This window comes from Vipera ursinii (genome assembly GCF_947247035.1).
Source record: "Vipera ursinii genome assembly, chromosome: 16".
Classification (NCBI taxonomy): Eukaryota; Metazoa; Chordata; class Lepidosauria; order Squamata; family Viperidae; genus Vipera; species Vipera ursinii.
Window position 1 is genome coordinate 6,845,952 of NC_139529.1, and position 26,115 is coordinate 6,872,066.

Below are 26,115 nucleotides of genomic sequence, written 5' to 3' on the forward strand. Positions count from 1 at the left end.
ATACCTTAGCCTTCCCTTGGTCTGCTATTTTTCCGCCCCCCCCCCCAGTCCAAATGGTTTTCCCCTTCCCTCTGGGGTCCTTGGCGAGACCACCCCACCCCCTAGCCGATTCTCCTTTAAAAGATTTTTTTTTAAAAAAAAAAAAGCTTGCTTCACAGCAGGCACGTTTTAAGTCGCCTCTTTCGGTCATTTCTCCGAACTATCAGAATAAAAATGATGGTATTTGCATGGTATTTGCAGCTAACCCTGAAGCAGAGCCAAGGAATGAGTTTCTTCCTGGCCTACTCAATGTAGATTTTTGTACCCTGGGGACAGAAATGTCTTCTGTTTTGAACAAGGAAATGCAAGCCGTGACAATTGCTTGGCCTGTAAAGTTGCTTAGTGTTGCGCAAGGAAGAGAAGAGCAGTTTATTTTGCAATAATAATAATTAATAATAATAATAATAATAATACAGACAGACATCTGACCCACAACATGCCTGACACCACTATTGTGGAAAAGAAAAAAAAGGCTGGTTCATTGATATGGCAGTACCAGGACATGCACGAATTGAGGAGAACCAGCTAGAAAAAAAAATAACAAAATATGCCCATTTGCAAATTGAAGCTGAGCGTTTGTGGAGGGACAAATCAATGGTTGTACCAATAGTAATAGCGCCTTCCTTCTTTGCTTCCTTCCTTCCTTTCTGCTCCTTCCTTCATCTCTACCCTTCCTTCCTTCCTTCCTTCCTTCCTTCCGTCCTTCCTTCCTTCCTTCCTTCCTTCCTTCCTTCCTTCCTTCCTTCCTTCCTTCCTTCCTTCACAAAGGACTGCCTAGATCCATGGAAATTTTGAAATTATTAGACCTGAACGTTCTGACTTTGCAAACAAAAAACCAAAGCCACACACACCACCCTTATTCCTTATTAATCGGCCGTATTCCTGCTTTCCTTCCTACGGCGCGATGGTGTGGGCCAATGCTGAAAGGCTTGTATTTGCTCTCTGATCTCCCACGTGCAGAAAGAAATGTACGAACGGGTCTTCCAGAAACCTGCAGACAGACACTCCGACTTCTCCCGGCTAGCTCGCGTCTTGACGGGGAATGCCGTGGCTTTGGTCCTCGGAGGTGGTGGAGCACGGTAAGAGTGCTTTGGAAGACGAGGGATATTCTGTGTTCCCTGAGAATGCAGAATCCTTCGGGCTTCTCTTGGTTGTGTTGTGACAGCAACAAATGGCTGGATCTTTCTTCTCCGTCTTCTCCGTCTTCTGCTTCTCCTTGACTATCTTCTCTTTCTTGTTCTTCTTCTTGTCTATCTCCTCCCTCTCTTTCTCCTCCTCCTCCTCCTCCTCCTCCTCCTCCTCTATCTTCTCTTTCTCCTTGACTGTCTCCTTCTTGTTCTTCTCCTTTATCTTTTCCCTCTCCTTCTGTTTCTCCTCGTCTTCCATTTCTGCTTCTCTTTTTCCTTTTCCTCCTTCTCCTTCTTGTCTTTCTTACCTTCCTTTTCCTTATCTGTCTTCTCCTTATCCTCCTCCTCCTCCTCCCAAACCATCCATCTCCTCCTCCTACTACTCTCAAACCCTTTCTAGCACAATGTTACCTAGTTGGGTAATGAAACATCTGCAAGGGTACAAACTCAGAGAATACCAAAAAACCCACAGCTGCCCTCCTCCTCCTCCTCCTCCTCCTCCTCCTCCTCCTCCTCCTCCTCCTCCTCCTCCCTCAGCTCTTTTTCCAAATCCTCCATTTTTCATCTGAGCCCTCCCCAACTCCAAATATGGATTTGGAAAGCAGAGTGGTGGTTATTAGGAAAACCTTCCAGAGAGGTCAAAAGGTTTGACCACACAGTTAGGGAATCTGCACTGTGGTCCTGTCTTCTTTGGTGGATGGCCAGATGTGCTTGAGTTGGATTCCTGAACCAAGCAGGGTGGGGTGGGGTGGGGGTGTTGGATTAGACAGCCTTACGGGCCAGCTTGTACAACCCACTTAAAAACAGCTGGCAGACACATGTTCTGTGCACCAGTTGCAATGCCTTTGCCATTTCTCCTTGGGGTTTAAGAATTCAGCCCTTTGCATACAATTCTGAAACCTCACTCGAGATTCATAGCAGAACTCCGGCCTCAAATATACAGATTATTTCGACCTCGCTTTCTCTGGAGGCCAGATCTCCACCCAGGGCGACTTCCGGATCCCCGTGTATATTTTCCCGTCCCCTTCCCGCCTCTCTTCTTCTTCTTCTTCTTTTTTTTTTGTCCCTGTTCCAGTAACTCTGCAGCCCTGGAAAAGCGGCTCCCCATCCCCCTCCCTCTTGCCGCCTCAGTGACACTCTTCAGGTTTGAGATAATTTAAGAGTTTGGGCTTCGCCAACCAGCTCTTGAAAATGTCACCCTTCCTTTGTCTGTCGGAGGAGTTCGCTGCTCCCGGCGGCGGGGTAGGGCGATAGGGGCTGGCTTGTTGCCTGCTGCGCACCACAAAGCGAACCTTGGAATTTTCTTGTCTCTCCTGTACGTTCACAGGGGTAATTAGTTCCTGGCTGCAATTCCCTCGTTTGATTGTTCCAGTATTTTGGGAGAGCTGCCATAAGTTAAAAGTCGCCCACACGTTGTTCCAGCAGCGCGCGAGCTGTTTCTGCCTCTCTTCCTTTTGTTAGCTATCCCAGATTTCGCTCCTTTCCTTCCCTGCCTTGGCTCCATCCCGGTGGAGGAGCAGAAAGGCAAACCTGTCAGAGATCAAGTGAAGCCTTTTGTTCCGCGAGCCCTTCCTCCTTCGGCTGCCCATTGGCTTGCCAGAAGCTTTTTTTTAAAAAAAAAAATTATTTATTTTTATCGGAGGCTGCGGCGGTCGTTAAGTCGAGGTGCCCGTTGGCTTGCCAGAAGCTTTTTTTAAAAAAAAATTATTTATTTTTATCGGAGGCTGCGGCGGTCGTTAAGTCGAGGAGCTGAGCCGACAGCTCAGGGTTTTTTTTATTAGCCGCCGTTAAGCCAGTCTTGTAGGTCTGGAGGCATTCGGCCAAAGGGCCCTCCTTGCCGGAAACTAACAAAGCTAGTATTTGCAAATTGTGTTCGGAGGAGCAGGGGAAACTGCAACCTATTGTAAGTTGAGCCGGGTTGCCAAGCACCTGAAAAGGCGTCTGCATTTCCGGTTCAGAAGAAAGCATTTTTCCCCCTGATTCGGCTGGAGTGATAATCCCATTTTTTTTTTCTGCTGGCCGATGAAGCCCCGGTGTGCTTCCGATCCCCCAAATCTCAAGAGAAGCCAGATTTTAGCAAAGTCACCTTCCAACTTTGGGTCATTCGGAAGTCCTAATGCAACTAAATTGGGCTGAGCTGCCTTGCAAGGCGCAGCTTTCGAACACAGGAAAGCTGTGCCCAAAATGTGGGCCTTCTGGTGCCGTTTTAAACCCCAGGGGGAGGAGGGGGAAAGGAGCAGGCAATGCATAAAGCATTTAATAATCAGGCTCATCGTGAACTTGAGCAAACACCCCGGGCAAAATCCAGTTGTGAAGCTCCAGAGCTGCTACACAACACAAGCCACGTACGCAAGCACGCCAGGTGCAATCAGGCTGGTGTCTCTCCGATCCAGCTCTTAGCTTGGGAGTGTGTTTGGCAAGGATTATCAGCTTGCTTTTCCAGAGGTAGCCAGACAGAACGCAACTCACAATAAGAACAGAGGTTTGCCCCCCCCCCGTGAGCACCCACAAGTGTCAGTGGAGACTGGTAGTTTAATCTCCCCGCCCCCGCCCCCCCCCCCAAAAAAAGAGAGAGAGAGAGGAAGATTGCCTCTGTTTTTGACCAGCTGCCTAGTAGCCAAAGGCCAGGGACCCTTTTGTGCTGCTGCTCTCCTGATTGCAGACGGGAGCCAGAGGCACGTAGGCAAGGGGAGAGAATACATGGGGGGGTGGGGGTGGGATTTGGAGCCCTGCGTTGTGCTTCCCAGATGGGAGACGCTGCTAAGTAGCTCAGGTTACCATTTGGTTACCATTTGTGTACCAGGTTTCCTGGTACACAAAGGATCTTTGTTTTGCTTTTTGCAAGAGATCTTGTCATGAGACCAAAGGCAGCAAAAGCCTGCCTGCCTGCCTTCCTTCCTTCCTTCCTTCCTTCCTTCCTTCCTTCCTTCCTTCCTTCCTTCCTTCCTTCCTTCCTCTCAGAATATTTCTCTTCCATATATTTTCTCTCTTAATCCTTCCTTCCTTTCTCTCTCTCCCTCTTTCCCCTTCCTTCTTCCTTCCTCCCTCCCTCCCTCTTTCTTATCTTTTCCATGTCACTTTCTTTCCTTCCTTCCTTCCTTCCTTCCTTCCTTCCTTCCTTCCTTCCTTCCTTCCTCTCAGAATATTTCTCTTCCATATATTTTCTCTCTTAATCCTTCCTTCCTTTCTCTCTCTCCCTCTTTCCCCTTCCTTCTTCCTTCCTCCTTCCCTCTTTCTTATCTTTTCCATGTCACTCTCTTTCTTTCCTTCCTTCCTTCCTTCCTTCCTTCCTTCCTTCCTTCCTTCCTTCCTTCCTTCCTTCCTTCCTTCCTCCCTTTCTGACTTCAGCATCTTTCAGTCCTTCCTTCCTTCCTTCCTTCCTTCCTTCCTTCCTTCCTTCCTTCCTTCCTTCCTTCCTTCCTTCCTTCCTCAGAACATTTCTCTTCCATATTTTTTCTCTCTCTTAATCCTTCCTTTCTCTCTCTCTCCCTCTTTCCCCTTACTTCTTCCTTCCTCCCTCTTTCCTTCTTTCTTATCTTTTCCTTTTCTCTCTCTCTCGCTCTCTCCTTTCTTCCTTCCTAGAAAATTCTCCAGCTTCTTTTGACTGCTTCTTTTCCAGCTTCTTGTGCTGGCAACCCTTTTTAAAAAGTACGCTGCAAGAAATTTAATTTTTTAAATTAACAACAACAACAACAAACCTTTCTTCTCTCCAACCCTGCCACTCCTGCCTCTACAGAGGATGTTCTCAAGTCGGGGTGATCAGAGCGCTGAACGAGGCTGGAATCCCTGTTGACATGATTGGCGGCACGTCCATCGGTTCCTTCATGGGCGCCCTGTACGCGGAAGAGCGAAGCTACACCCAGATGCGGATCAAGGCCCGGCAGTGGGCCATGGTAAGAGATATCTCATTGCCAGTCGGACGTAAAAATAGGAGCAGCCTCGCCCCTCCCTCCTGGCACTGATGATGTTACCTAGTTGGGTCCTGAAACGTCTGCAAGAAAACCACCCAGCTCAGAGACCCCCAAGGACCCCACAGTCCTCCTCTCTTCTCCTCTCCTCTTCCCCTTCCTCCTCGCCACAAACCCCACTCCATTCCAGCCCTGATGATGTTACCTAGTTGGGTCCTGAAACGTCTGCAAGAAAACCACCCAGCTCAGAGAGCACCAACGGACCCCACTGTCCTCTCATTCACACCCTTGGGTAGCTGAGTGGATCCTTTCTGACCATTTGGCCTCTCCTTAAAACTGGACTTTAGGGAGTATGGAAACTATTGGTTTATTTTCATTTATTTCGTTTTAGATTTTTTTTTAACCCTGCCTTTATTACTTTAAAAATAAGTCAAGGCGGTGAACATGCGTCATAACCCTTCCTCTTCCTATTTTCCCCACAGCAACAACCCTGTGAGGTAGGCTGGGCTGAGAGGGAGGGACTGGCCCAAAGTCACCCAGCTGGCTTTTGTGCCTAAGTTGGGACTAGAACTCTCCGTCTCCTGGCGATTGGCCCAAAATCACCCAGTCAGTTTTCATGTATAAGGCAAAACTAGATCTCCCAGTCTCCTAGTGATTGGCCCAAAGTCACCCAGTCAGCTTTCCTGTGTAAGGCAGGACTAGATCTCCCAGTCTCCTGGTGATTGGCCCAAAGTCACCCAGCCGGCTTTCGTGTGTAAGGCGGGACTAGAACTCACGGTCGCCTGCTTTCTGGTCTGGTCTGAGGCTGGAGCAAACGGCCTAAACTCTTTGCTCTGCGTTTAATCCATCTCTCCTCCAACTCGTCTTCCTCTTCATTTTCTTTTCTCTCTCTCTCCTTCCACATGCTGCCCTGCTTAGAAGCAATTGAGGTAACGGTTGGCCTTGAGCAATTTTTATTGTGCTTGCTGTGCAGCAGAAGTTGTGTTGTGAAAGGGAAGCCGTGTGCGTTTGCGACTGGTCGCATCTAAGAGACCGTCTCTTGGTCCCGTCAACCGGAGAACTTTATTTTGGATGGATGGATGGGTGGATGGAATGAATGAATAGCTTGCTGGACGGTTTCTAAAACTCAGGGAATTGTACGTGAATCGCTCACCTCCTGCTTAACAGTGGCGGCGGGCATTCCACCCAATCTGTCTTCCTGCCCCTTCAAAACGGGGCGCTTTGATTTATCGAGTGGGGAAAGCACCCGAGTCCGTGGGAATTTCTGAGCCCGGCGCTCGTCAAGACTTGCTTAATTGAGGAAAAAAGACCCAAGAAAAGAGACACTACAGTAGGGTTTCTCTCCCCCCCCCACCAGCCATTTTAGCATCTCTCGGTAAATGGGTAGTCCTCAACTTACGACCCCAATGGAGCCCAAAACTTACGTTGCTAAAGGAGACCTCTGTTCAGTGAGTTTTGTCCCCATCTTTACCACCTTTCTTGCCCCAAATTGTTGAGTTAGCAACCCGGCTGTTCAGTGAATCCGGCTTCTTCCCCCCCCCCCCCCCCGTTGACTTTGCTGGTCAGGAGGTCACCAAAGGGGGATCACGTGACACACACACACACACACACACACACCCTGGAACGCTGCGATTGTCATAAATACGAGCCAGTTGCCAAGTGTCTTGAGTTTTGACCACGGGGGATGCTGCAGCGGTCGTGTGAAAAAGGGTCAACGGTGCCGTTGTAACTTCAAAGAGCCTTGGTGGAGCAGTGGGCTAATGCCTCCTTAAGTAACACCAGCTGCCTGCCATTAGTGCAGGTTCGAGTCCCACCAGGCTCAAGGTTGACTCAGCCTTCCATCCTTCCCAGGTAGGTAAAATGAGGACCCAGATTGTTGGGGGCAATAAGCTGACTTTGTAATAATGCCGCTTGGGGGGTGGGGGGCGAAAGCCCTAATAAGCAGGCATAGACATAGAATGAAGGCTACTGCTAAGCTTGTAAGCCGCCCTGAGTCTTCGGAGAAGGGCGGGATATAAATGGGATTTTAAAAAAAAAGAATAGAATAGAATAGAATAGAATAGAATAGAATAGAATAGAATAGAATAGAATAGAATAGAATAGAATAGAATAGAATAGAATAGAATAGAATAGAATAGAATAGCCTTGGTGGCACAGTGGGCTAATGCCTCCTTAAGTCACACCAGATGCCTGCCATTAGTGCAGGTTCGCATCCCACCAGGCTCAAGGTTGACTCAGCCTTCCATCCTTCCGAGGTAGGTAAAATGAGGACCCAGATTGTTGGGGGCAATTAAGCTGACTTTGTAAAAATGCCACTTGGGTGGGGTGTGTGAAGGCCCTAATAAGCAGGCATATACATGGAATGAAGGCTACTGCTAAGCTTGTAAGCCGCCCTGAGTCTTCGGAGAAGGGCGGGATATAAATGGAATTAAAATAAATAAATAAATAAAATATACATAGAATGAAGGCTACTGCTAAGCTTGTAAGCCGCCCTGAGTCTTCGGAGAAGGGCGGGATATAAATGGAATTAAAATAATAAAAATAAATAAAATATACATAGAATGAAGGCTACTGCTAAGCTTGTAAGCCGCCCTGAGTCTTCGGAGAAGGGCGGGATATAAATGGAATTAAAAATAAAATAAAATAAATAGTCTGTAAACGAATGGTTCTCCCCTCTTTTTATTTTTAGGGGGGATGGAAAGAGGGGCCGTGGCGCCCCGATGCAAGGCTGCAGCCTGGCTATCTCTCCTTTCATCTTGTGACCCGCCGTAGTTCAGCTCGGGAGTCGGGCAGCCTGAGCGGAAACAGGTGTATTGCTTAGCACCAAACATCCTTGGCGTTGCAAAAATGTTTGTGAGCACAAAGGACGTGAGAGGTCCCTGTTTCCAAAGACAGCCAGTCCCTGACTTTATTGGGGAGATGGGAGGAGGGGAGGGGAAGAGAACAGAGAGAGAGAGAGAGAGAGAGAGAGAGAGAGGGAGAGAGGGAGAGAGGGAGAGAGAGAGAGAGGAAGAAAAACAGGAGGGGAAAGGGGAGGAGTGGAGAAGAGAGGAGGAAGAACTAAAGGGCAAGGGGAGGAGAGGAGCAGAGAGAAAGAGGAGAATTAACGAGTGAAGAGAAGAGTGAAGATAATGGAGGAGAGGAAAGAGGAGAGGAGGGGGGGAAAGGAGCGAGGGGAGGAGAGGAGAGTGGAACCAAGAACAAGAGAGAAGAGAAGAAAAAGAAGGGAAGGAAAAAAGGAGGGGAAAGGGGAGGAGCGGAGAAGAGGAGGAAGAACAAAGGAGGGGAGGGGAGGAGCAGAGCGAAAGAGGAGAATGAAGGAGTGAAGAGAAGAGTGAAGATAATGGAGGAGAGGAAAGAACAGGAGGAAGAAAAAAAGTGAGGGGAGGAAAATAAAGGAGAAGTCTGAAGAAAGGGGAGGAGAGGATTTGGGAATCGGTCCTGCCCCCATTGACTGTGCAAAAGGGGGGGCGAGGGGGGGGTGCTTCCTCCCCCCCCCTCCAGACCATTGAGCTTGGACCTCCCATTACCTCTTTCTTGTCTTTACCAGCTGTCATCTCTTGCTAATACAAGGCCAGAGATGGCTGGGGGTGCCGGGGTGGGGAAAGGGTTTTGATATTTTTAGAAGGTGCACACGTGCGTGCACACACGCGCACACACACACACACAGTACACACACACAAACAGACCTCGTCCTTTCTTTGGCATCAGGGCATGAATCAACAGCAACCAGATCGCGCGAAAAGAAAAGAAAGCTTAAGAATACTATAGTCCAGAAACCGAAATAACTCTGTATAATTTTTAATGTTGGTTTTGGCACTTTCTTCTTCTTCTTCTTCTTCTTCTTCTTCTTCTTCTTCTTCTTCTTCTTCTTCTTCTTCTTCTTCTTCTTCTTCTTCTTCTTCTTCTTCTTCTTCTTCTTCTTCTTCTTCTTCTTCTTCTTCTTCTTCTTCTTCTTCTTCTTCTTCTTCTTCTTCTTCTTCTTCTTCTTCTTCTTCTTCCGTCCATGGCTGTTTTATCTTTTCCGTGGTGTTGTAAACTGGGGCAAAATTCGCTTCGCCGTCTCACTTCGCAGCGGAGACTTTCGACTCCGTTATACGGTCGTACGTTGAGGACTAAAGTGGAAGCGTTTGCTGTCCGCCTCTCTTTTCAGGCTGACCATTTTTCGATGAACAGCCCCCACCCCGCCACCCCCAATATCTTTGTGTCCTCCTCACTCACATCTCTCTCTGTCTCTCTCTTTGTTAACGCAAAGAGAAAAAAAAACCTGCGTTGGGTTGCCTTCAACACCGTGTCCAGGAGAAACCAAGGGCTGCCAAAAAAAGGTTGATTGGTTTGAGTAGCCGCAACAAATCTTGTGGCCAAATGGCAATCAGACCCATAGGGATGTTGGGGTCCCTTCCTGGCCAACCGGCCACGTGGGATCATTGAGGTTCTCCTAGATTGGGCCAAAACCACGCGAAACCCAGCAGGTTTTGCCCTGAGTGATTTGTCCAGTCACCATGAAATATATCCCCAAATCTTCAGCAGATGAATGGATGCCCCAGAAGGGCCCTTAAAGCCTCCCCTTTCGCCTTTCTGCCTGTCCACATTAAACCCCCAACTAGTTTTTCATGAGCGCTTCAGCTTCTCGTCCCCCTCCCAGTCTTTATGGGTCAACAGCTTGGCTCTCTTTGCAGAATATGAACTCGGTGCTGAAAACGGTTCTCGATTTGACCTACCCCATCACCTCCATGTTCTCCGGAGCCTCCTTCAACCACAGGGTCAGCGACATCTTCAGAGACAAGCAGATCGAGGTAGGCGTGCGTTCCGTGCCCAGCGCGACACAGGAAGGGGAGCCGGGCTGAAAGATCGCAGAGTTTTTGACAGTTGTGTGGCGGGCGAGGGGAAAGGCTTTAAGATGGGTTGTGCGTTACACGCCTAGGGAGGTTCTCCGTCATCCAGGTCCGTGGTTGTCCCAAAGATGTTTTTTCAGGAGGCAGCTGGTTTTTCCTTTGAAGAGGTTTCGCTTCTCCTCCGAGAAGCTTCTTCGGCTCCGACTGCATGGTGGGGGAATGGAAGGATTTATACTCCTTGCAGACCGCTGGTCGTTTGCAATTCTTTTAGAGAGTCGCTGAGGCCACTTGGACACATTAGGACACATAAACCTCCAAGTGGCCTCAACGACCCTCTAAAAGGAGGCAAACGACCAGCTCTCTGCAAGGAGTATAAATCCTTCCATTTCCCCCCACCATCCAGTCAGAGCTGAAGAAGCTTCTCGGAGGAGAAGCGAAACCTCTTCAAAGAGGTTCCAAAAAGCACCTTTGGGTTGTGTGTATAATTGAAGCCCGTTTTTTTAATTTTTATTTTGCCCTCTTCCAGATGCAATGGGCAACATCTCTGGCCGTTACTTCCAGAAGCTGGGCTGTGTGTTGTTTTTTTTTTTAATACATCCATCTTCAAAGCTGTCAGTTTTCTTCAGAGTCAACAGTGGTGAAACAAATTTAGCCCTCGGTCCTCGGGCCAAGAGTCCCGTATGACAAAAATGAAATTTAATCCTCCGTTATCCGCACAAACAACCCTGTCCTTGTCAAGCGGAGGTGTTAAGAGGGAAAACAGAAAGAGCGGTCATGTTTAGCAACTGTGTGACTAGGAGAGCGAGGGGAAAACTTTAAAAGCCCCGTCGATCAGGTTGCACATTAGGCTTGTAATTAAAGAGATGAGACACCTAAAGCCTCTCTTTAGTGGCACGGTCAGCATCTGGTTTTTTTTCCGCCCTTCGACACAATGGAATTGGAGGGGTAAACTGACTCCTTGCTAAGTGTCCTCCGCATCTGGGCAAGGAACCGGATGGCCAGTGAAGATTAGGGTGGTTTATGGAAAGAAGGAAAGAGGGATGTAACCTTACAGACAAAAATATAAATGCGTTTATAACCATTGTAAAAAAAAGAAAGGATGGGTAGTTTTGTCCCTCCCCTCCCCTTCCCCATCCATTAATTTCCATTTCCTTCCCTTCCCTTCCCTTCCCCTTTGCTTTTCCTTTTCCTTTCCTTTCCTTTCCTTTCCTTTCCTTTCCTTTCCTTTCCTTTCCTTTCCTTTCCTTTCCTTTCCTTTCCTTTCTTTTCTCTATTTCCTTTCCTTTCCTTATTTCCTTTCCTTTCCTTTCCTTTCTCTATTTCCTTTCCTTTCCCTCCATTCCATTTTCCTTTCCTTTCCTTTCCTTATTTCCCTTCCTTATTTCCCTTCCTTTCCTTTCTTTTCTCTATTTCCTTTCCTTTCCTTTCCTTTCCTTTCCTTTCCTTTCCTTTCTTTTCTCTATTTCCTTTCCTTTCCTTATTTCCTTTCCTTTCCTTTCTCTATTTCCTTTCCTTTCCCTCCATTCCATTTTCCTTTCCTTTCCTTTCCTTATTTCCTTTCCTTATTTCCCTTCCTTATTTCCCTTCCTTTCCTTTCTTTTCTCTATTTCCTTTCCTTTCCTTTCCCTCCATTCCATTTTCCTTTCCTTTCCTTATTTCCTTTCCTTATTTCCCTTCCTTATTTCCTTTCCTTTCCTTTCTCTATTTCCTTTCCTTTCCTTATTTCCTTTCCTTTCCTTTCCTTTCCTTTCTCTATTTCCTTTCCTTTCCCTCCATTCCATTTTCCTTTCCTTTCCTTTCCTTATTTCCTTTCCTTATTTCCCTTCCTTATTTCCCTTCCTTTCCTTTCTTTTCTCTATTTCCTTTCCTTTCCTTTCCTTTCCTTTCCTTTCCTTTCCTTTCCTTTCCTTTCCTTTCCTTTCCTTTCCTTTCCTTTCCTTTCCTTTCCTTTCCCTCCATTCCATTTTCCTTTCCTTTCCTTATTTCCCTTCCTTATTTCCTTTCCTTTCCTTTCTCTATTTCCTTTCCTTTCCTCTCCTCTTTCTTTCTCTTTCTCCTCTCCTTATTTCTTTCCTAATATTCCTGCTGTTTCTGTCTTGTGTTCAGATCCGGTTTTGAGTGATCTTGCTCGCCTCAATTGCTCTCTCTCTCTCTCTCTCTCTCTCTCTCTCTCTCTCTCTCTCTCTCTCTCTCTAACGAGCTCTCTCTGTGTGGCAGGATCTCTGGATTCCTTTCTTCATCATCACCACAGACATCACTGCCTCGGCTATGAGAATCCACACCGACGGTAGGCAGCCTGCGAGAATTGGGGGTGATTTGGGCAAGGATCTTGTGTGCAAAAAAAAAAAAAAAAAGGAAAAAGGAAAGGAAAAAAAAAAATTCGAAATATCCAGTAGATCTAACATTAACGTTAAGAAAATCCCTATCCCAGCTGAATGCGGAAAGATACCTCAAAGAATAATACGTCCTCCTCCCCTGACGTAACGGGACTACCGACAGTTATAAACTTCTTTTTTCCTATTCCTCTAATTGACTCTTAGAAGGAGCCAAGCTGAAGTCAAGGGAAGGAAGTCACCTGGGCCCCAGGCTGCCCTCCAAAAGCTGAAAAGGCCTAGAATTGCAATTAACTAATTACAGGGCTTTATGCCCGCGTCAGCCAAGAAAGCACAGGTTTGACAGCCGATTGGCTGGGCGGCCTTGTTTTCGAATCCTCCCCGACTGCGGAACGGATTGCCTTGAAATCGCGCCGAGCGTCCCCGTGTCCGTGGGCGGCTTCCTTGCCCCTCCTTTTTCTCCTTTTCTCGGGCCTCAAAAAAAACCACAACAACCCAGAACCCCAGAAATAACGTGAGCTTTCCAGCCTGACTTAGGAAGGCAAGGCTGGAAAATTCCCGGCTTGCAAAACCCTAGGGAGCGAATCCATCTCCCCCTTTTTTTTTTTTTCCTGCTGATTAAAACAACTCGGCTTGTAATGGAGATAAATCTGCTCGTGACGGGGCAGAAGAGGACGAATCGAAGCGCTTTTAAGAGAGCCGCAGAGTCTCCTCCTCGCCCCGTGGGTTGGGCAGGAAGATCAAGATCTGCAGAATCCTGCCCAAATGGGGTTCCTTCTCGGACTCCTACTCTGTTTCCCCAACCTGCCTTGGGGACGCTGAGCTTGTCGATCGGAAGGTCGGCAGTTTGGCGGGTCGAATCCCGAGTGCCGCGTAGCAGAGTGAGCGCCTGTTACTCGTCCCAGCTTCTGCCAACCTAGCAGTTCGAAAGCACGTAAAAACGCAAGTAGAAAAATAGGGACCACTCCGGTGGGAAGGTAACAGCGTTCCGTGCACCTTTGGCGTCTAGTCACGCCGGCCACATGACCACGGAGACGTCCTTGGACAAGCGCTGGCTCTTCAGCTTTGAAACGGAGATGAGCACCGGCCCCTAGAGTCGGAAACGACTAGCACGCATGCGCGGGGGAACCTTTACCCTCGCCAAAAGCTGGCCAAAGTCATCGTCCAGCGCGCTGAGATGGTTTACAGTAAAGCGCAGGTCGTCCTCAACTTACGACAGCTCGTTTAGTGGCTGTTGGAAGTTACAACAGCACCGGGAAAAGGGACTTAAAAGACCGGGTGTTTTTTTTTCACACTTGCGACCCTCACGGCATCCCCAGGGTCGCGTCTTGTCATCAAAACTCAAAGACGCTCATGTGCACGACGGTCGCAGCGCCCCATGTGTGTGTGTCTGTCTGTCTGTCCACGCGAATCCCCTTTTGCAACCTCCTGACCAGTGAAGTCAAATGCGGGAAGCCAGCTTCACTTCGCCCTAAAAATGAGGACAAAACTCACTTAGCAAATGTCTGGCTTTATGAATTATGACAGGTGGAGAGGCTGGGCCAAATGAAGTCTATCTTTCCCTGTCTTCTCCATGTTGGGGATGAGGGTAGCTGGGAAGTGACCACGGATCTGTTCCTTTTCCTTAAAGGTTGCCTGTGGCGCTACATCAGGGCCAGTATGTCTCTCTCTGGTTACCTGCCCCCTCTCTGTGATCCCAAAGACGGTCATCTCCTCATGGACGGTGGTTACATCAACAACCTCCCAGGTAATCAGAGGTTCTTCGATTCTGGTCCAGCCGTGAATTTCTGCAGCCTTGCTGGCCTTCCCATCCAGGAACAACCCAACGCCCAGGTATAGAACAGGTGGGGCCTGGCTGCATGATAACAACAGTGAGAGAAAGGATCTTGGGAGTCCTGGTGGACAAGCGTGAGCCAGCCGTGTGCTGCAGCGGCCCAGAAAGCCAACGCGGTCCTAGGCTGTGTCAACAGAAGGATAGGATCACAATATCACAAGAAGGGACAGTACCGCTTTAGGAAGCCTGATTGGAATTCTGCCTCCAGTTTGGGTCCCGGGGATACAAAAAGGGACGTTGAGACCCTCGAAAGAGAGTGCAGAGAAGAGCAGCAGAGAGGCTGGCGGCTAAATCAGAAACAAGGTGTGTGTAGTCTTAACGAAGAGGAAGACTAAGGGCTGCCATGATAGCCGTCTTCCAATGCTGAGGGGCTGCCACAGAGAAGAGGGGGGGGGGTCAACCTATTCCAGGGGTCTTCAAACTTGGCCCTTTGATGACTTGTGGACTTCCAACTCCCAGAATTCCTCAGCCAGGCACACTGAGCCAGTCCTGCCTCAGGCATGAAATCAGGCTGGGTGACTTTGAGCCAATCACCAGGAGACGGTGAGTTCTAGTCCTGCCTTAGGCATGAAATCATGCTAGGTGCCTGGTCCAATCACTAGGAGACGGTGAGTTCTAATCCTGCCTTAGGCATGAAAGCCGGCTGGCTAATCTTGGGTCAACCTCTTCTCCAAAGCACCAGAAGGGCAGGACAAGAAGCAACAGATGGAAACCCATCAAGGAGAGAAGCAACCTGGAACTAAGGAGAAGTTTCATGACAGTCAGGACAATTAAATCAGTTGCCTCCCAGAAGTTGTGGGTGCTCCATCGCTGGAGGCTTTCAAGAAGAGACTGGACAGCCACTTGTCTGTAATGCTTGAGCAGGGGGATGGACTAGAAGACCTCTGAGGTCCCTTCCCATTCCGTTACTCTGCTTTCTCCCGACAGCGGACGTTGCACGGTCCATGGGAGCCAAGATCGTCATTGCCATCGACGTGGGCAGCCGAGACGAGACGGACCTCACCAACTATGGCGACGCTCTTTCCGGCTGGTGGCTGCTGTGGAAGCGGTGGAACCCCTTAGTGGAGAAAGTGAAGGTAGCGTGGGGAGGCTGTTAAACGAATCGCCGTAAGTCGAGGACTAGCTGCTGTGGCTCTTGAAGGGGTGCAAATCTCTCTCTTTCTCTCTCTCTTTCTCTCTTTCTCTTTCTCTCTCCCAGGTGCTGAACATGGCCGAGATCCAGACTCGGCTGGCCTACGTCTGTTGCGTCCGGCAGTTGGAGATGGTCAAGAACAGCGACTATTGCGAATATATCCGTCCGCCCATCGATCGCTACGGGACACTGGACTTTGGGAAATTTGATGAAATCTGTGTGCGTTGTGGGGCGGGCAGGGAAGCCGCGAAGGGGAAGATCCGTGCGGCCCCGGGTTCAAAGCTGCTGTGTTTTGGCACGAGTCCAGCCTCGGAAGCGCCGATCGTGGCTGCCATTTTTTTTTTCCTCCTCCAGGAAGTCGGCTACCAGCATGGGAAGACGGTTTTTAACGTTTGGTGCCGGAGTGGAGTCCTGGAGAAGATGCTGAGGGACCGGCAAGAAGGCTGCCAGTCTAAACCCTCCTGTGTGAGTGAGTGTGTGTGTGAGTGTGTGTGTGTGTGTGTGTGGTGGGGGAGAGCAGCCAGCTCACGCAAGAGCTCAGTGGGGAGTGCTGCAAAACTGCACCCTTTTAAATTAAATTTTAACTTTGTCTTAATCCTGTGGGCTAGTATTAATTTAATTCTATTTTATCTTTCCTTTTTGTATTGTTTTCACTTGCCCTGTGAACCGTCCTGTGTCCTTCGGGAATAGGGCGGTATATAAAATCAATCAATCAATCAATCAATCAATAAATACCACATGTGCCAGTTTGGGAGACCGAAGGGGCAATCACTCATTTTTAATTCTTAAGATGACGTGGCAGACTCAGGCTTTCTGTCTGCAGGCGAATGACAGCAAAGGAAGGGCTGCGATGGGACTGCCCAGGTCTTGGGCCTGACCCTGACTGAGATACCCAGCATTTGCTCATCCTTTCTTTTCTTTTCTTTTCCTCCCCTTTCAGTACGTGACCTGCCCCACCACCTCTTTCACGGATTTGGCTGAAATCGTCTCCCGAATTGAACCAGTGAAGGCCATCATTGTGGATGGTGAGCAGACGGAGGGAGGGAAGAGAGAGAGAGAGAGAGAGAGGCGCTTATTGAGAAAGGAGAATATTTGTAGCTCAGGGTTGAAACGAGGGCTCCGGGCATATTTTGCATACTTGCTCCTTATTTAGGTTGCGAGAAGAAGCTGGTGGTCGCTCGGGTGGCTCCAGGGGATCCAGTCGCCTGAGGGATGTCAGCTTAGCGTTCTCCTTCCCACCTGGCTTAAAACAAGCCCTTTCCGACTTCTCTCCCGTTCAGATGAGTCCGACTACCAGACCGAATACGAAGAGGAGATTTTTGACAGCCAGAAGGACGACTACGTCAGTTTCCTGACCAGCGAGACGGAGTTATATACGGATCCCGTAAGGCTCGCCCTGGACCTTTTGGGGTTCCGCTGTCAACTCCTCCACCCCCACCCCAGGCCGTGGGAGTCTATGGCTTGATTTGAGATGGGTTTGAAGGCAGATCGAGCGGGCCAAACCGCCCTAGTAGCCCTCTTCTCCTCTGTTATTTCCCTTCTTCCTTTCGCGTGTCGCTCCCTTCCGAGGTCTCGGAGGGGAGAAAGCCCAGCTAGTCCTCCACTTACGACCTCAGCCGAGCCCCAAATTTCTGTCGGCGAAGCGAGACGTTTCTTAAGTGCTTTTTGTCCCGTCTTACGACCTTTCTTGACCCCCTGCTAAATGAATCTGGCTTCTCCACCCCCCGGACTTTCCTTGTCCCAAGGGGATAAACGTGACCCCGGGGACATTGCGACCGTCATAAATATGAATCAGTTGCCAAGCGGTCGAATTTTGATCACCTGAGCTGTGGGGATGCTGCAGAGGCCGTAAGTGTGAAAAACGGTCCTAACTTCCTTTTTTTCCAGTGCCGGCATAACTTTGAACAGTCAGTAAATGAACTTTGTTAAGTCAGGGACTACCTGCGCTCTGGACACTTCAAAGCCCAATCAAATAAAGTTCCTCGTTTTTTATCTCCAGCAGGATCAAGAAATCCGGCTAAGGAGACCAATCCGCGGCGACTCCGAAGACAGCCAACTGGCGGCATAACAAGACCCATCTTGGCCCACCTGGCTTTTCTCCTCCCCCTCCCCTCCTTGCCAACTTCCTTAAGCAGTGCCCCTCTCCCCATTTCTCGGTCTAAAAAAACCCCAAGGTTTATCCCCCCCCCCCCAAAAGCGCTTGGCATCCGCTGATGGACAGACGGGCCCCCTGCAACCCACCGCTTTGCAAACTCTGATCGATCGGAGTCTGCAGAAACTTTGGACGGCACCTTCGGGGTTTGGGGCTTGTGTGAACCAAGAGGGAGAAGGGAGAAAGGAACCCTTTGCACGAATCTGGGTTGGAAGGAGGAGGAGGAGGAGGAGGAAGGTAGGAAGGAAGGAAGCAGAGGCTGGGCTTCTGGCATTCTTCACCCCACCGGATCCCACCGAGTTTGGCTTGGGCAACCGGCATTTCCAAGGGGATGCGTAGGGGATGCTCTTTGCTCACCACCAAAGTCGAAGAGGGAAGCCATCTGCCAGGGAGGGGAAGCGAGAGTCGTGACGACAACAGCCGTGACTTTCACACACACATCCGTTCGAACGACGATGACGATGCTGCTGCAAAGCCAGCTTTCTTGAGTTGCCGCAAAAGGCTGTTTTTAAACCTTCTAAAAAACTTTGGGAAATCCTCGGCTCCCTTTCAGCTCATGCTTTTGTGGGCCGCCTCGATGGTCCAACACGGACCTACCGTCCCTGTGTTATATTATACTGCCAAATCTCTCTCTATTTCTCTCTCTCTCTGCTCAGGGGTTCTTAAAAAGAGGATAATAAAGCTGAAAACCCGTATCCTGGCGTTGCGCCGTGGCTCGAAGGCACCCGTGGGGCGTTCTGCGTTTCGCAAATAAAACCCAGATGAAGGGATGTATTTGAGGGCAGGGGTGCCAGTTGCGTTACAGGGAGTCCTCGGCTTAATGACCCGCAATCCCTGAGCCCGAGATCCCTGTCGCTAAGTGAGACAGCTGTTAACTGTGGTTCCCCCTCCCCTTTTTACGACCTTCCTTGCCAACGTCGTGAAGCCCATCGCTGCGGTGGTTAGGGTTAGCGACACACTGGTTAAGGAAACCCAGCCTTCCCTCCCCACCCCGTAAACTTTGCTGAGCAGAAGGTCACAAAAGGGGACTCGGTGAACCGTCATAAATACGAGTCAGTTGCCAAGCCTCCGAATTTTGATCACGTGAGAACCCCACCCCCCCGGGGACGCTGCCACCATCATAAATACGTCTGGAGTTTTAGGAGGTGACCCCCGGGGGAAGCTGCAGTGGTCACAAGTGTGAAAAAATGGTCGTAAGTCACTTTGCCGGTGCCGCCGTAACTTCGGAACGGTCACTTTGAAGCGTGGTAGGCCGAGGACTATCTGTATAGCTTCTCTGGTGAAACGGGGGGTTGGGGGGGGGAGAAACACCCCGGAGGCTGCATCCAGCCTTCTTCTTGCCCTGTGATGGTCACAAATACACCCTCCATGTTCTGCCTCTTTGAGATAAAATGCTAAGTACGACTCCGTTGCAGCCTGCTAAAACCAGACTTCAATCTGACATCATCCCAACAGGCTGGAAACACCATGTGCTGGATGTTTGCAGAGGGGAAATAGTGTTTGGGGGTGGGGGAGAGAGAAAAAAACACCCCAGATCTGTGTAGGCAACTCGTTCCCAGAGATGGCATTCAAATCTGACATTATTTTTTTCCTCCAAGAAACAGATGGATCAGTTGAGACTTAACAATAGCCCCTCACGCGAAGGCTGGGAATATATAAATTAAGTCTGCTCACGTCTTCCACTTTGCACTTCTTGGAAAGATCCCGGGGGGCGGGGGGGGGGGATGGAACGGGACACTTTTGTAACCACTGTTCAGATTGGTTGTTTAGGGAGGACGAGTTCGTCGTTCTTCCAAAAGTAATTTTAAGTCCTTTTAAGGCAAAAGGATTCTCTGCAGAATCCACGGTTAAAATCTTGGGACGTGTTTCTAGTCCATGTGAACCATAATAAATTGGTTTTTCTTCTCCTCTGTGTACACGGAGTCCTTGACTTGCTGACCTTTCATTTAGAGGCCGAAGTTACAACTGGAATGAATAAGAGAGACTTATAGCTGGTTTTTTTTTTACACTTAATGACCATTGCAGCGTCCCCATGGTCATGTGGTCAGAATTCGGACCTTTGCCAAAGAGTTCGGATTGACGACGGTTGCCGTGTCCCCCTTTTGCGACCTTCTGACCAGCAAAGTCAAGGGGGAAGCCGGATTCGTTTAACGACCGTGTCATTAACTGAAAAACCGCAGCGCTTCGCTTAACAGCGGTGGCCAGGAAAATCACGAAACGGGACAAAACTCCCTTAGCCCCTTTCTAGCTTAGCAGTGGAAATTCCGGCCTCAATTTTCGTACGTCGAGGACTATCCACATCTTTCCCCAACTCCCTTGCAATGCACTAAGCGCTTTTTGCTGCAGTCATTAAACAAGGACATTATCTCCCTCACCCAGTTTGCCTTTATCTGTCCAGGAAGAGATCTATCAAAATTATAGCTGGCATGTGCCCTCCATTATCTTTTTTCTAGTTTCAGCAAGGAGGCGGAAAGCTTTTGTTTGCACACACTCTCTCTTTCTCTCTTTATTTTTAACGATGCTGGTAATTAAAATTTTGCCAGGGCTAAACGGTGCCCTTTTTTTTTCCAATTTGGTCCCAGTCTAATAAATCCAAGCCTGAGCTGGTTTTCTGCGAAGGAGAATTGGAGGAGGCCGACTTGCCAAACTGCTGGAGAAGGAGTTGAAATTAGAAAGAAGTTAAAATGAGTTCCACTTGGTCCACACGACCAGGAGGATGCTAACGGTGCTTGTAAATGCTACAGCTCAAGGATCGTCTGTAACTTTCCAAGGAAGAACATTGCAGAGATCTTATTAAGATTACGTCTGCTTTGAACTTGCGGGGGGGAAGACGTTCTTCTCGACCTTTGTGCGATGGGGCAAGAGGGTGAATCTGATTGCAAACGTCGAAATAATCTGATCGGCATTTTGGCAAACCTTCTTAGTCTTAGAGTATTTGTAGCTCGGGGTTGAACTTTGGGGTCCTCGGTGCTCTCCGAGCTTGGTTGTTTTCTTGAAGACATCTCGTTGACCCAACTAGGTAACGTCCTCAGTGCTAGTGAGTGCAGCTTGCTCCCTGTTTATATACAGTAGCTCTGAGCTGGGCTGTTTTCTTGCAGACGTTTCGTTACCCAACTAGGTGACATCATCAGTGCTAGAAGGGAGTGGGGTTTGTGAAGAGGAGGAGGAGGTGGTCTTTGGGATCCTTAATGCTCTCTGAGCTGGGTGGTTTCCTTGAAGACATTTCATGACCCAGCTAGGGAACGTCATCAGTACACTCAGCCAAAACAACCCAGCTCAGCGAACACCAACGCTTCCACCACTTTTAGTCCTTAAAATAACCACCGCACTGGGCCAGCCTCTGCTCCTAGTTCGGACGGTTTTTCGTGAACGGCAAAGAGAGGTTAGCCTGCTCCTGGAACAGCCGAAAGGAACCAGGAAAAGAAATGCAATTAAGGCCACGAGTCTGTGGTTGGATCCCAGCAAAAAAAAAAAAAATGCTCTTAGGTCGAACTAAATCCTTGCCGATAATGAAAGTCCAAGCGGAAACGGCAGCACCCCAAGCTGTTTGCAAGCTACTTGTTCAATTCTATTTTTCACGCCAGTATACATTTTTTTCTGCTCTTTTTCGAATCCTCTTCTTGCTCAACTTCTCTTTCCCCCCTCCCCACTATTAATAGTCAGCATTTCGAGCCCCTTAAACCTTTCCATTTTGACTGCCCTATTTTTAGCCACGTCGAAGGATACAGGTTCCGGCAAACAACGCCAGGTCAGTCTCTTGTGAGCATTTTGTGGCTATTTCCGGCTGCCCAACGCATCTGCACTCACCTCCGAATTTTGGTAAATAAAAGGCAAGGCACAGCTGCTAAAAAATAGGAAGGCTAAATTAGGGGATTGTTTTAAAAGCTAGCATCTGCTGCGTTACAGCGGTCAATGGATGTTTCTGGAAAGGTTTCCTGTTGGCCACTTCGGGTCTTCCCCCCCCAAGATCTGTTGCTTTGGAAGGCAGAGGAAGACTGCTCCTGAACCTGGAGGCTTCACTTAAATGAAGAGGCAACACATCCAAGCAGCATAGTTTCTCCTTTAAGGCCAGAGAGTTAATACATTTGCTTCAACCACCTCATGAATCTTTCCAGAAATTCAATTTTGCTATTTCTGGTTTGTAGGTGTGTAAAGCACTTCTTCTGCCACCCCACACTCCCCACTTCTGTTCCTGGATTGCTGCAATAAGCTTTGTCAATAGTTCTCTTTTTAATGGAGAGCACGTTTGGGCTAGCGGTTAAGGCATCGGGGGAAAAACTACAGGGACCTATCCAGGCCATCTCAGGAGTCAACATTGAGTCAAAAGGCATAAAGTATAATCATTCTCCTGGTTCTTCTCCCCTAGAGATCAGAATCCGTAGAAGCAGAAAAACAGAACCAAGGGCAAAATATTGAAAATGAAATGAAATATTGGAAATGTGGGCTTGGAGGTTGGAAAGATGGAGGGCAAGGATTCTTGTCCCAGGGAGGGGAGGGGGAGGACAGTGATAGGATTGCTATCTGAGCAGGAAACCATTAGACTGATAATATTCTTGCCTTCAGCAATAGCTCAATGGGAACAAAGTGTAATGCGGAACTGTTTCTTATAGGGAATTGGTGACGCATCAAAAGAGATTATTAAAGACAGCTAGAGAAGAAGCAACCTTTGGAATACAAACCAGCAGTGAGTATCTATCTATCTATCTATCTATCTATCTATCTATCTATCTATCTATCTATCTATCATCTACCCACCCATCTACCTATCTATCTATCTATCTATCTATCTATCTATCTATCTATCTATCTATCTATCATCTACCTATCTATCTATCTATCTATCTATCTATCTATCTATCTATCTATCTATCTATCTATCTATCTCTATCTATCTATCTATCTATCATCTACCCACCCATCTACCTATCTATCTATCTATCTATCTATCTATCTATCTATCTATCTATCTATCATCTACCTATCTATCTATCTATCTATCTATCTATCTATCTATCTATCTACCTACCTACCTACCTACCTACCTACCTACCTATCTATCTATCTATCTATCTATCTATCTATCTATCTATCTATCTATCTATCTATCTATCTATCTCTATCTATCATCTACCCACCTATCTACCCACCTATCTACCCACCTATCTACCCACCTATCTATCTATCTATCTATCTATCTATCTATCTATCTATCTATCTATCTATCTATCATCTATCTATCTATCTATCTATCTATCTATCTATCTATCTATCTATCTATCTATCTATCTATCTATCCTACCTACCTACCTACCTATCTATCAACCTACCTACCTACCAACCTACCTACCTACCTACCTACCTACCTATCTATCTATCTATCTATCTATCTATCTATCTATCTATCTATCTATCTATCTATCTATCTACCCATCTATCTATCTATCTACCTATCTATCTGGATTCAAACCCTCTTTTGCCCTAGACCCATGTTGGTCTTTCAGCCTCAGTTTCCAATTCGGTAAAATGGATTCATCGGGGTTTTCCTTCAGCTTCCAGGTTTCCCAAGTACTGTACCCACTTCTTAAAAAGGGCCTATCTAGATTTAAAAGAAAGAAAGTTAATTGCCCTTCCTGGCTTTTGAAAACAGAGAAGAACGGAGGTTCCCACTTCACATCTAAAAACAGAAACAAGAATTGGACAACCATTTTGTCTGAAATAGTATAGGGTTTCCTGCTTGAGCAGGGGGTCGGACTAGAAGACCTCCAAGGTCCCAACTCTGTTATTCTGTTGTGTATCCTTCTTTGTTTCTCATCAGCCCAACTATTTCTTCTATTTTTTTTCTCTCTCCTACCTGCCTGGAGTCTGGATCAACCACGAAAGACAGGAACCTGTTTTACAATCTGGAACCTGCCATGCTTCCCTCTGTCTTGGCAACATCTTCATGATCCAACAGTTATTTATTTATTTATTTATTTATTTATTTGTTTGATTTGTATACCGCCCTTCTCCCTAAGGACTCAGGAATAATCATAATTATTCCAATAAGCCTTTTTCTCCCCCCCCCTCTTCCCGTCAGCGCAATTTTTCCCAATTAACACTTGTCACAGGCTTCTTGGGGAGGGAAAAAAAACACGAAGAGGGGACCGCAGAGCTTGCTGCCTTCTGCTCCGGAAGGAAAGGCAGGATATAAATAAAATAAATGAATGCTTAAGAGAGGGCAATATATCTTGGCTTCCTGATCGATGGACCCTTCGGGCTGCCTCTGTAACTGGGAAGAAGGCTATTTGCGATGGTTGAGTGGGCAGCCAGGGAGAGAATGAATTTATACGCCGGAAGATTTTTCTTTCTGCACAGACCACCATCCTGGTCTGAATTTGCTTCCAAGGAAAATCGTCTCTGTTTTTGTACGTAGCCCAGTCTACAGGGATACAGCCAGCTCGAAGCAGAAAAGTGGAGGATGACTCTGAAAGTAAAGCTATTTAGTGATAAGCACCAAAGGCTGTTGACAAGAGGTGAACATTGGTAGGTCAGGGCTGAAATGAGGGGTCCTTGGTGCTCTCTGAGCTGGGTGGTTTCCTTGCAGACGTTTCATGACCCAACTAGCTAACATCATCAGTGCTAAAAGGGAGGAGGAGGAGGAGGAGGAGGAGGAGGAGGAGGAGGAGGAGGAGGAGAGGGCAAGCGTTGGTAAGCGTTTCTATCTAAGTATGGCACAAAAAAACCCCTCTCTCTTTTTTTTGTATTCCCCCCCCCCCCAGGAAGAGCTGAAGAACTGAAGCTGGACAGCTCCAGGTAGAGTATTTTTCTGACTTTTAAACTGAAATGTTTTCTCTTTTACAATCCGAATTGGCCCAGGGGGAGGCTTTGCAAAAATATTTACCATAATCAAGGCCTGGGTGGTTTTTTTTTTTGGGGGGGGTGTTGAAGGGGCAGGAGGAGGTTATGTTTGTGAAAATTCTGTAGGCTGCTCTCAGGGATAGCAGTGAGGAAAGAGACAGAAGCTCTTATTTAATCCTGCTTTCCCCCCCCCCTCCTCCCCCCATAGCTCTTTGATGAGTTGGTTCTGCTTTGCCCTTTGTTTTATTTTATTTATTTATTTTAATCCCATTTATATCCCGCCCTTCTCCGAAGACTCAGGGCGGCTTACAAGCTTAGCAGTAGCCTTCATTCTATGTATATGCCTGCTTATTAGGGCTTTCACACACACCCCCAAGCGGCATTATTACAAAGTCAGCTTAATTGCCCCCAACAATCTGGGTCCTCATTTTACCTACCTCGGAAGGATGGAAGGCTGAGTCAACCTTGAGCCTGGTGGGACTCGAACCTGCACTAATGGCAGGCAGCTGGTGTTACTTAAGGAGGCATCAGCCCACTGCTCCACCAAGGCTCTACCAAGGCTCGTTTTCAGTCCCTCCTGTCCATAACGGCTCTGTTTTATATTATCTTAACTTGGGAATGGTTGCAACTTAATTTTATTGTGAGCGGCTCTGAAATACAGTTCTGGGGGAAGCGATCCATCCATAATTTGTTATTTTGGTGGCGGCAGCCTTAAGAAGTACAGTGGAATTCCCGGTGCTCTCTTGAGCTGGGTTGTTTGCTTGGCAGACGTTTCGTGACCCAACGAGGTGACTTCATCAGCGCTGGTGAGGGTGGGGTTTGTTCCTCGTTTATATACATGAGCTTGCCCCGCCAGTGCTGGGTGACAAGCTCATGTATATAAACTAAGTGCTGAGCCTTGGTGGAGCAGTGGGCTAATGCCTCCTTAAGTAACACCAGCTGCCTGCAGTTATTGCAGGTTCGCGTCCCACCAGGCTCAAGGTTGACTCAGCCTTCCATCCTTCCCAGGTAGGTAAAAATGAGGACCCAGATTGTTGGGGGCAATTAAGCTGACTTTGTAATAATGCTGCTTGGGTGTGTGTGTGAAAGCCCTAATAAGCAGGCATATACATAGAATGAAGGCTACTGCTAAGCTTGTAAGCTGCCCTGAGTCTTCGGAGAAGGGCGGGATATAAATGGAATTAAAATAAAAAAAAATAAAAAAAATGATGGTGGTGGTGATTTTTCTCCTTGGTAGTTCCTCGAGGATGGCATTGTTTTCCGCTTGGCTATTTGTCTGGTAATAATCCCTGCTTATCTGGCTGCCGGCAGGGTTCTCTTGCGGCCTGTTTCCTTCCTTCCTTTTTATTATCTCTTTCTAACCGTGTACGATTGCGTCCTCTCTCTCTATCTGTCTGTCCATGGCTGATTTGTCCCAATGCCAAGCTTCCAGGATTTCCCTAGAGTTTCTGGATTTGGCTTGATAACCGGATGCTCACAGTTCCCCATTTGATACCGTGGTCCAGTCTGTCCCGGTGAAATTAAGGATTTTTTTTCCCCCCCTCACGTCTTCTGGCTGTCTGTTGGTGTTCATGGAGGCACTCTGCTAGTCTTCCTCCAGTTTGTCCTACCTAGCGGCTGTTGCAATCTTTACAGTGTATATGTTGTCTAGATGACTCCTGTTTTTTGTTTTTTTTTACTTCCGGGGCTGGTGGGTTTTGGGGTTTCCTTTGGAGCGCTTGAGTTGGTTTGTGTAACCGCGGAATGGCTGTACTGGTCTGTTGGTTTGTTTCCCAGCGGGTTTTGACGTGTTGGCAGTGTTATCCTTTTCCCAGTTGGTTGTGCTTGGTGGGTTGAGTGGTCAGGCACTTCTTGCTCAAGAGTTGTGTGGGTAGCGACAGGTAGCCGTGCATCGCAACCCGGTGATGGGGTTAGAACC

The 26,115-nt window shown here is 47.9% G+C and overlaps 1 protein-coding gene across 2 annotated transcripts in view; it reads left to right on the top strand.

Annotated features, from left to right (window-relative positions):
• The window catches only part of PNPLA7 (patatin like domain 7, lysophospholipase), a 52,751-nt gene extending 34,696 nt beyond the window's left edge, over positions 1-18,055 (top strand). The window contains exons 25-35 of one of the 2 annotated variants that reach the window (XM_083375031.1): positions 1,000-1,118; positions 4,903-5,059; positions 9,754-9,870; positions 12,127-12,196; positions 13,873-13,989; positions 15,004-15,152; positions 15,275-15,427; positions 15,563-15,673; positions 16,149-16,233; positions 16,489-16,592; positions 17,208-18,055. In XM_083375031.1, coding sequence (XP_083231157.1) covers positions 1,000-1,118; positions 4,903-5,059; positions 9,754-9,870; positions 12,127-12,196; positions 13,873-13,989; positions 15,004-15,152; positions 15,275-15,427; positions 15,563-15,673; positions 16,149-16,233; positions 16,489-16,592; positions 17,208-17,276 — 1,251 coding nt within the window. In that variant the 3' untranslated portion in view covers positions 17,277-18,055. Of the gene's footprint in view, positions 1-999; positions 1,119-4,902; positions 5,060-9,753; positions 9,871-12,126; positions 12,197-13,872; positions 13,990-15,003; positions 15,153-15,274; positions 15,674-16,148; positions 16,234-16,488; positions 16,593-17,207 lie in introns of both variants that reach the window. The other variant, XM_083375030.1, reaches the window with a different exon arrangement.
• The last annotated feature ends 8,060 nt before the right edge of the window (positions 18,056-26,115 follow it).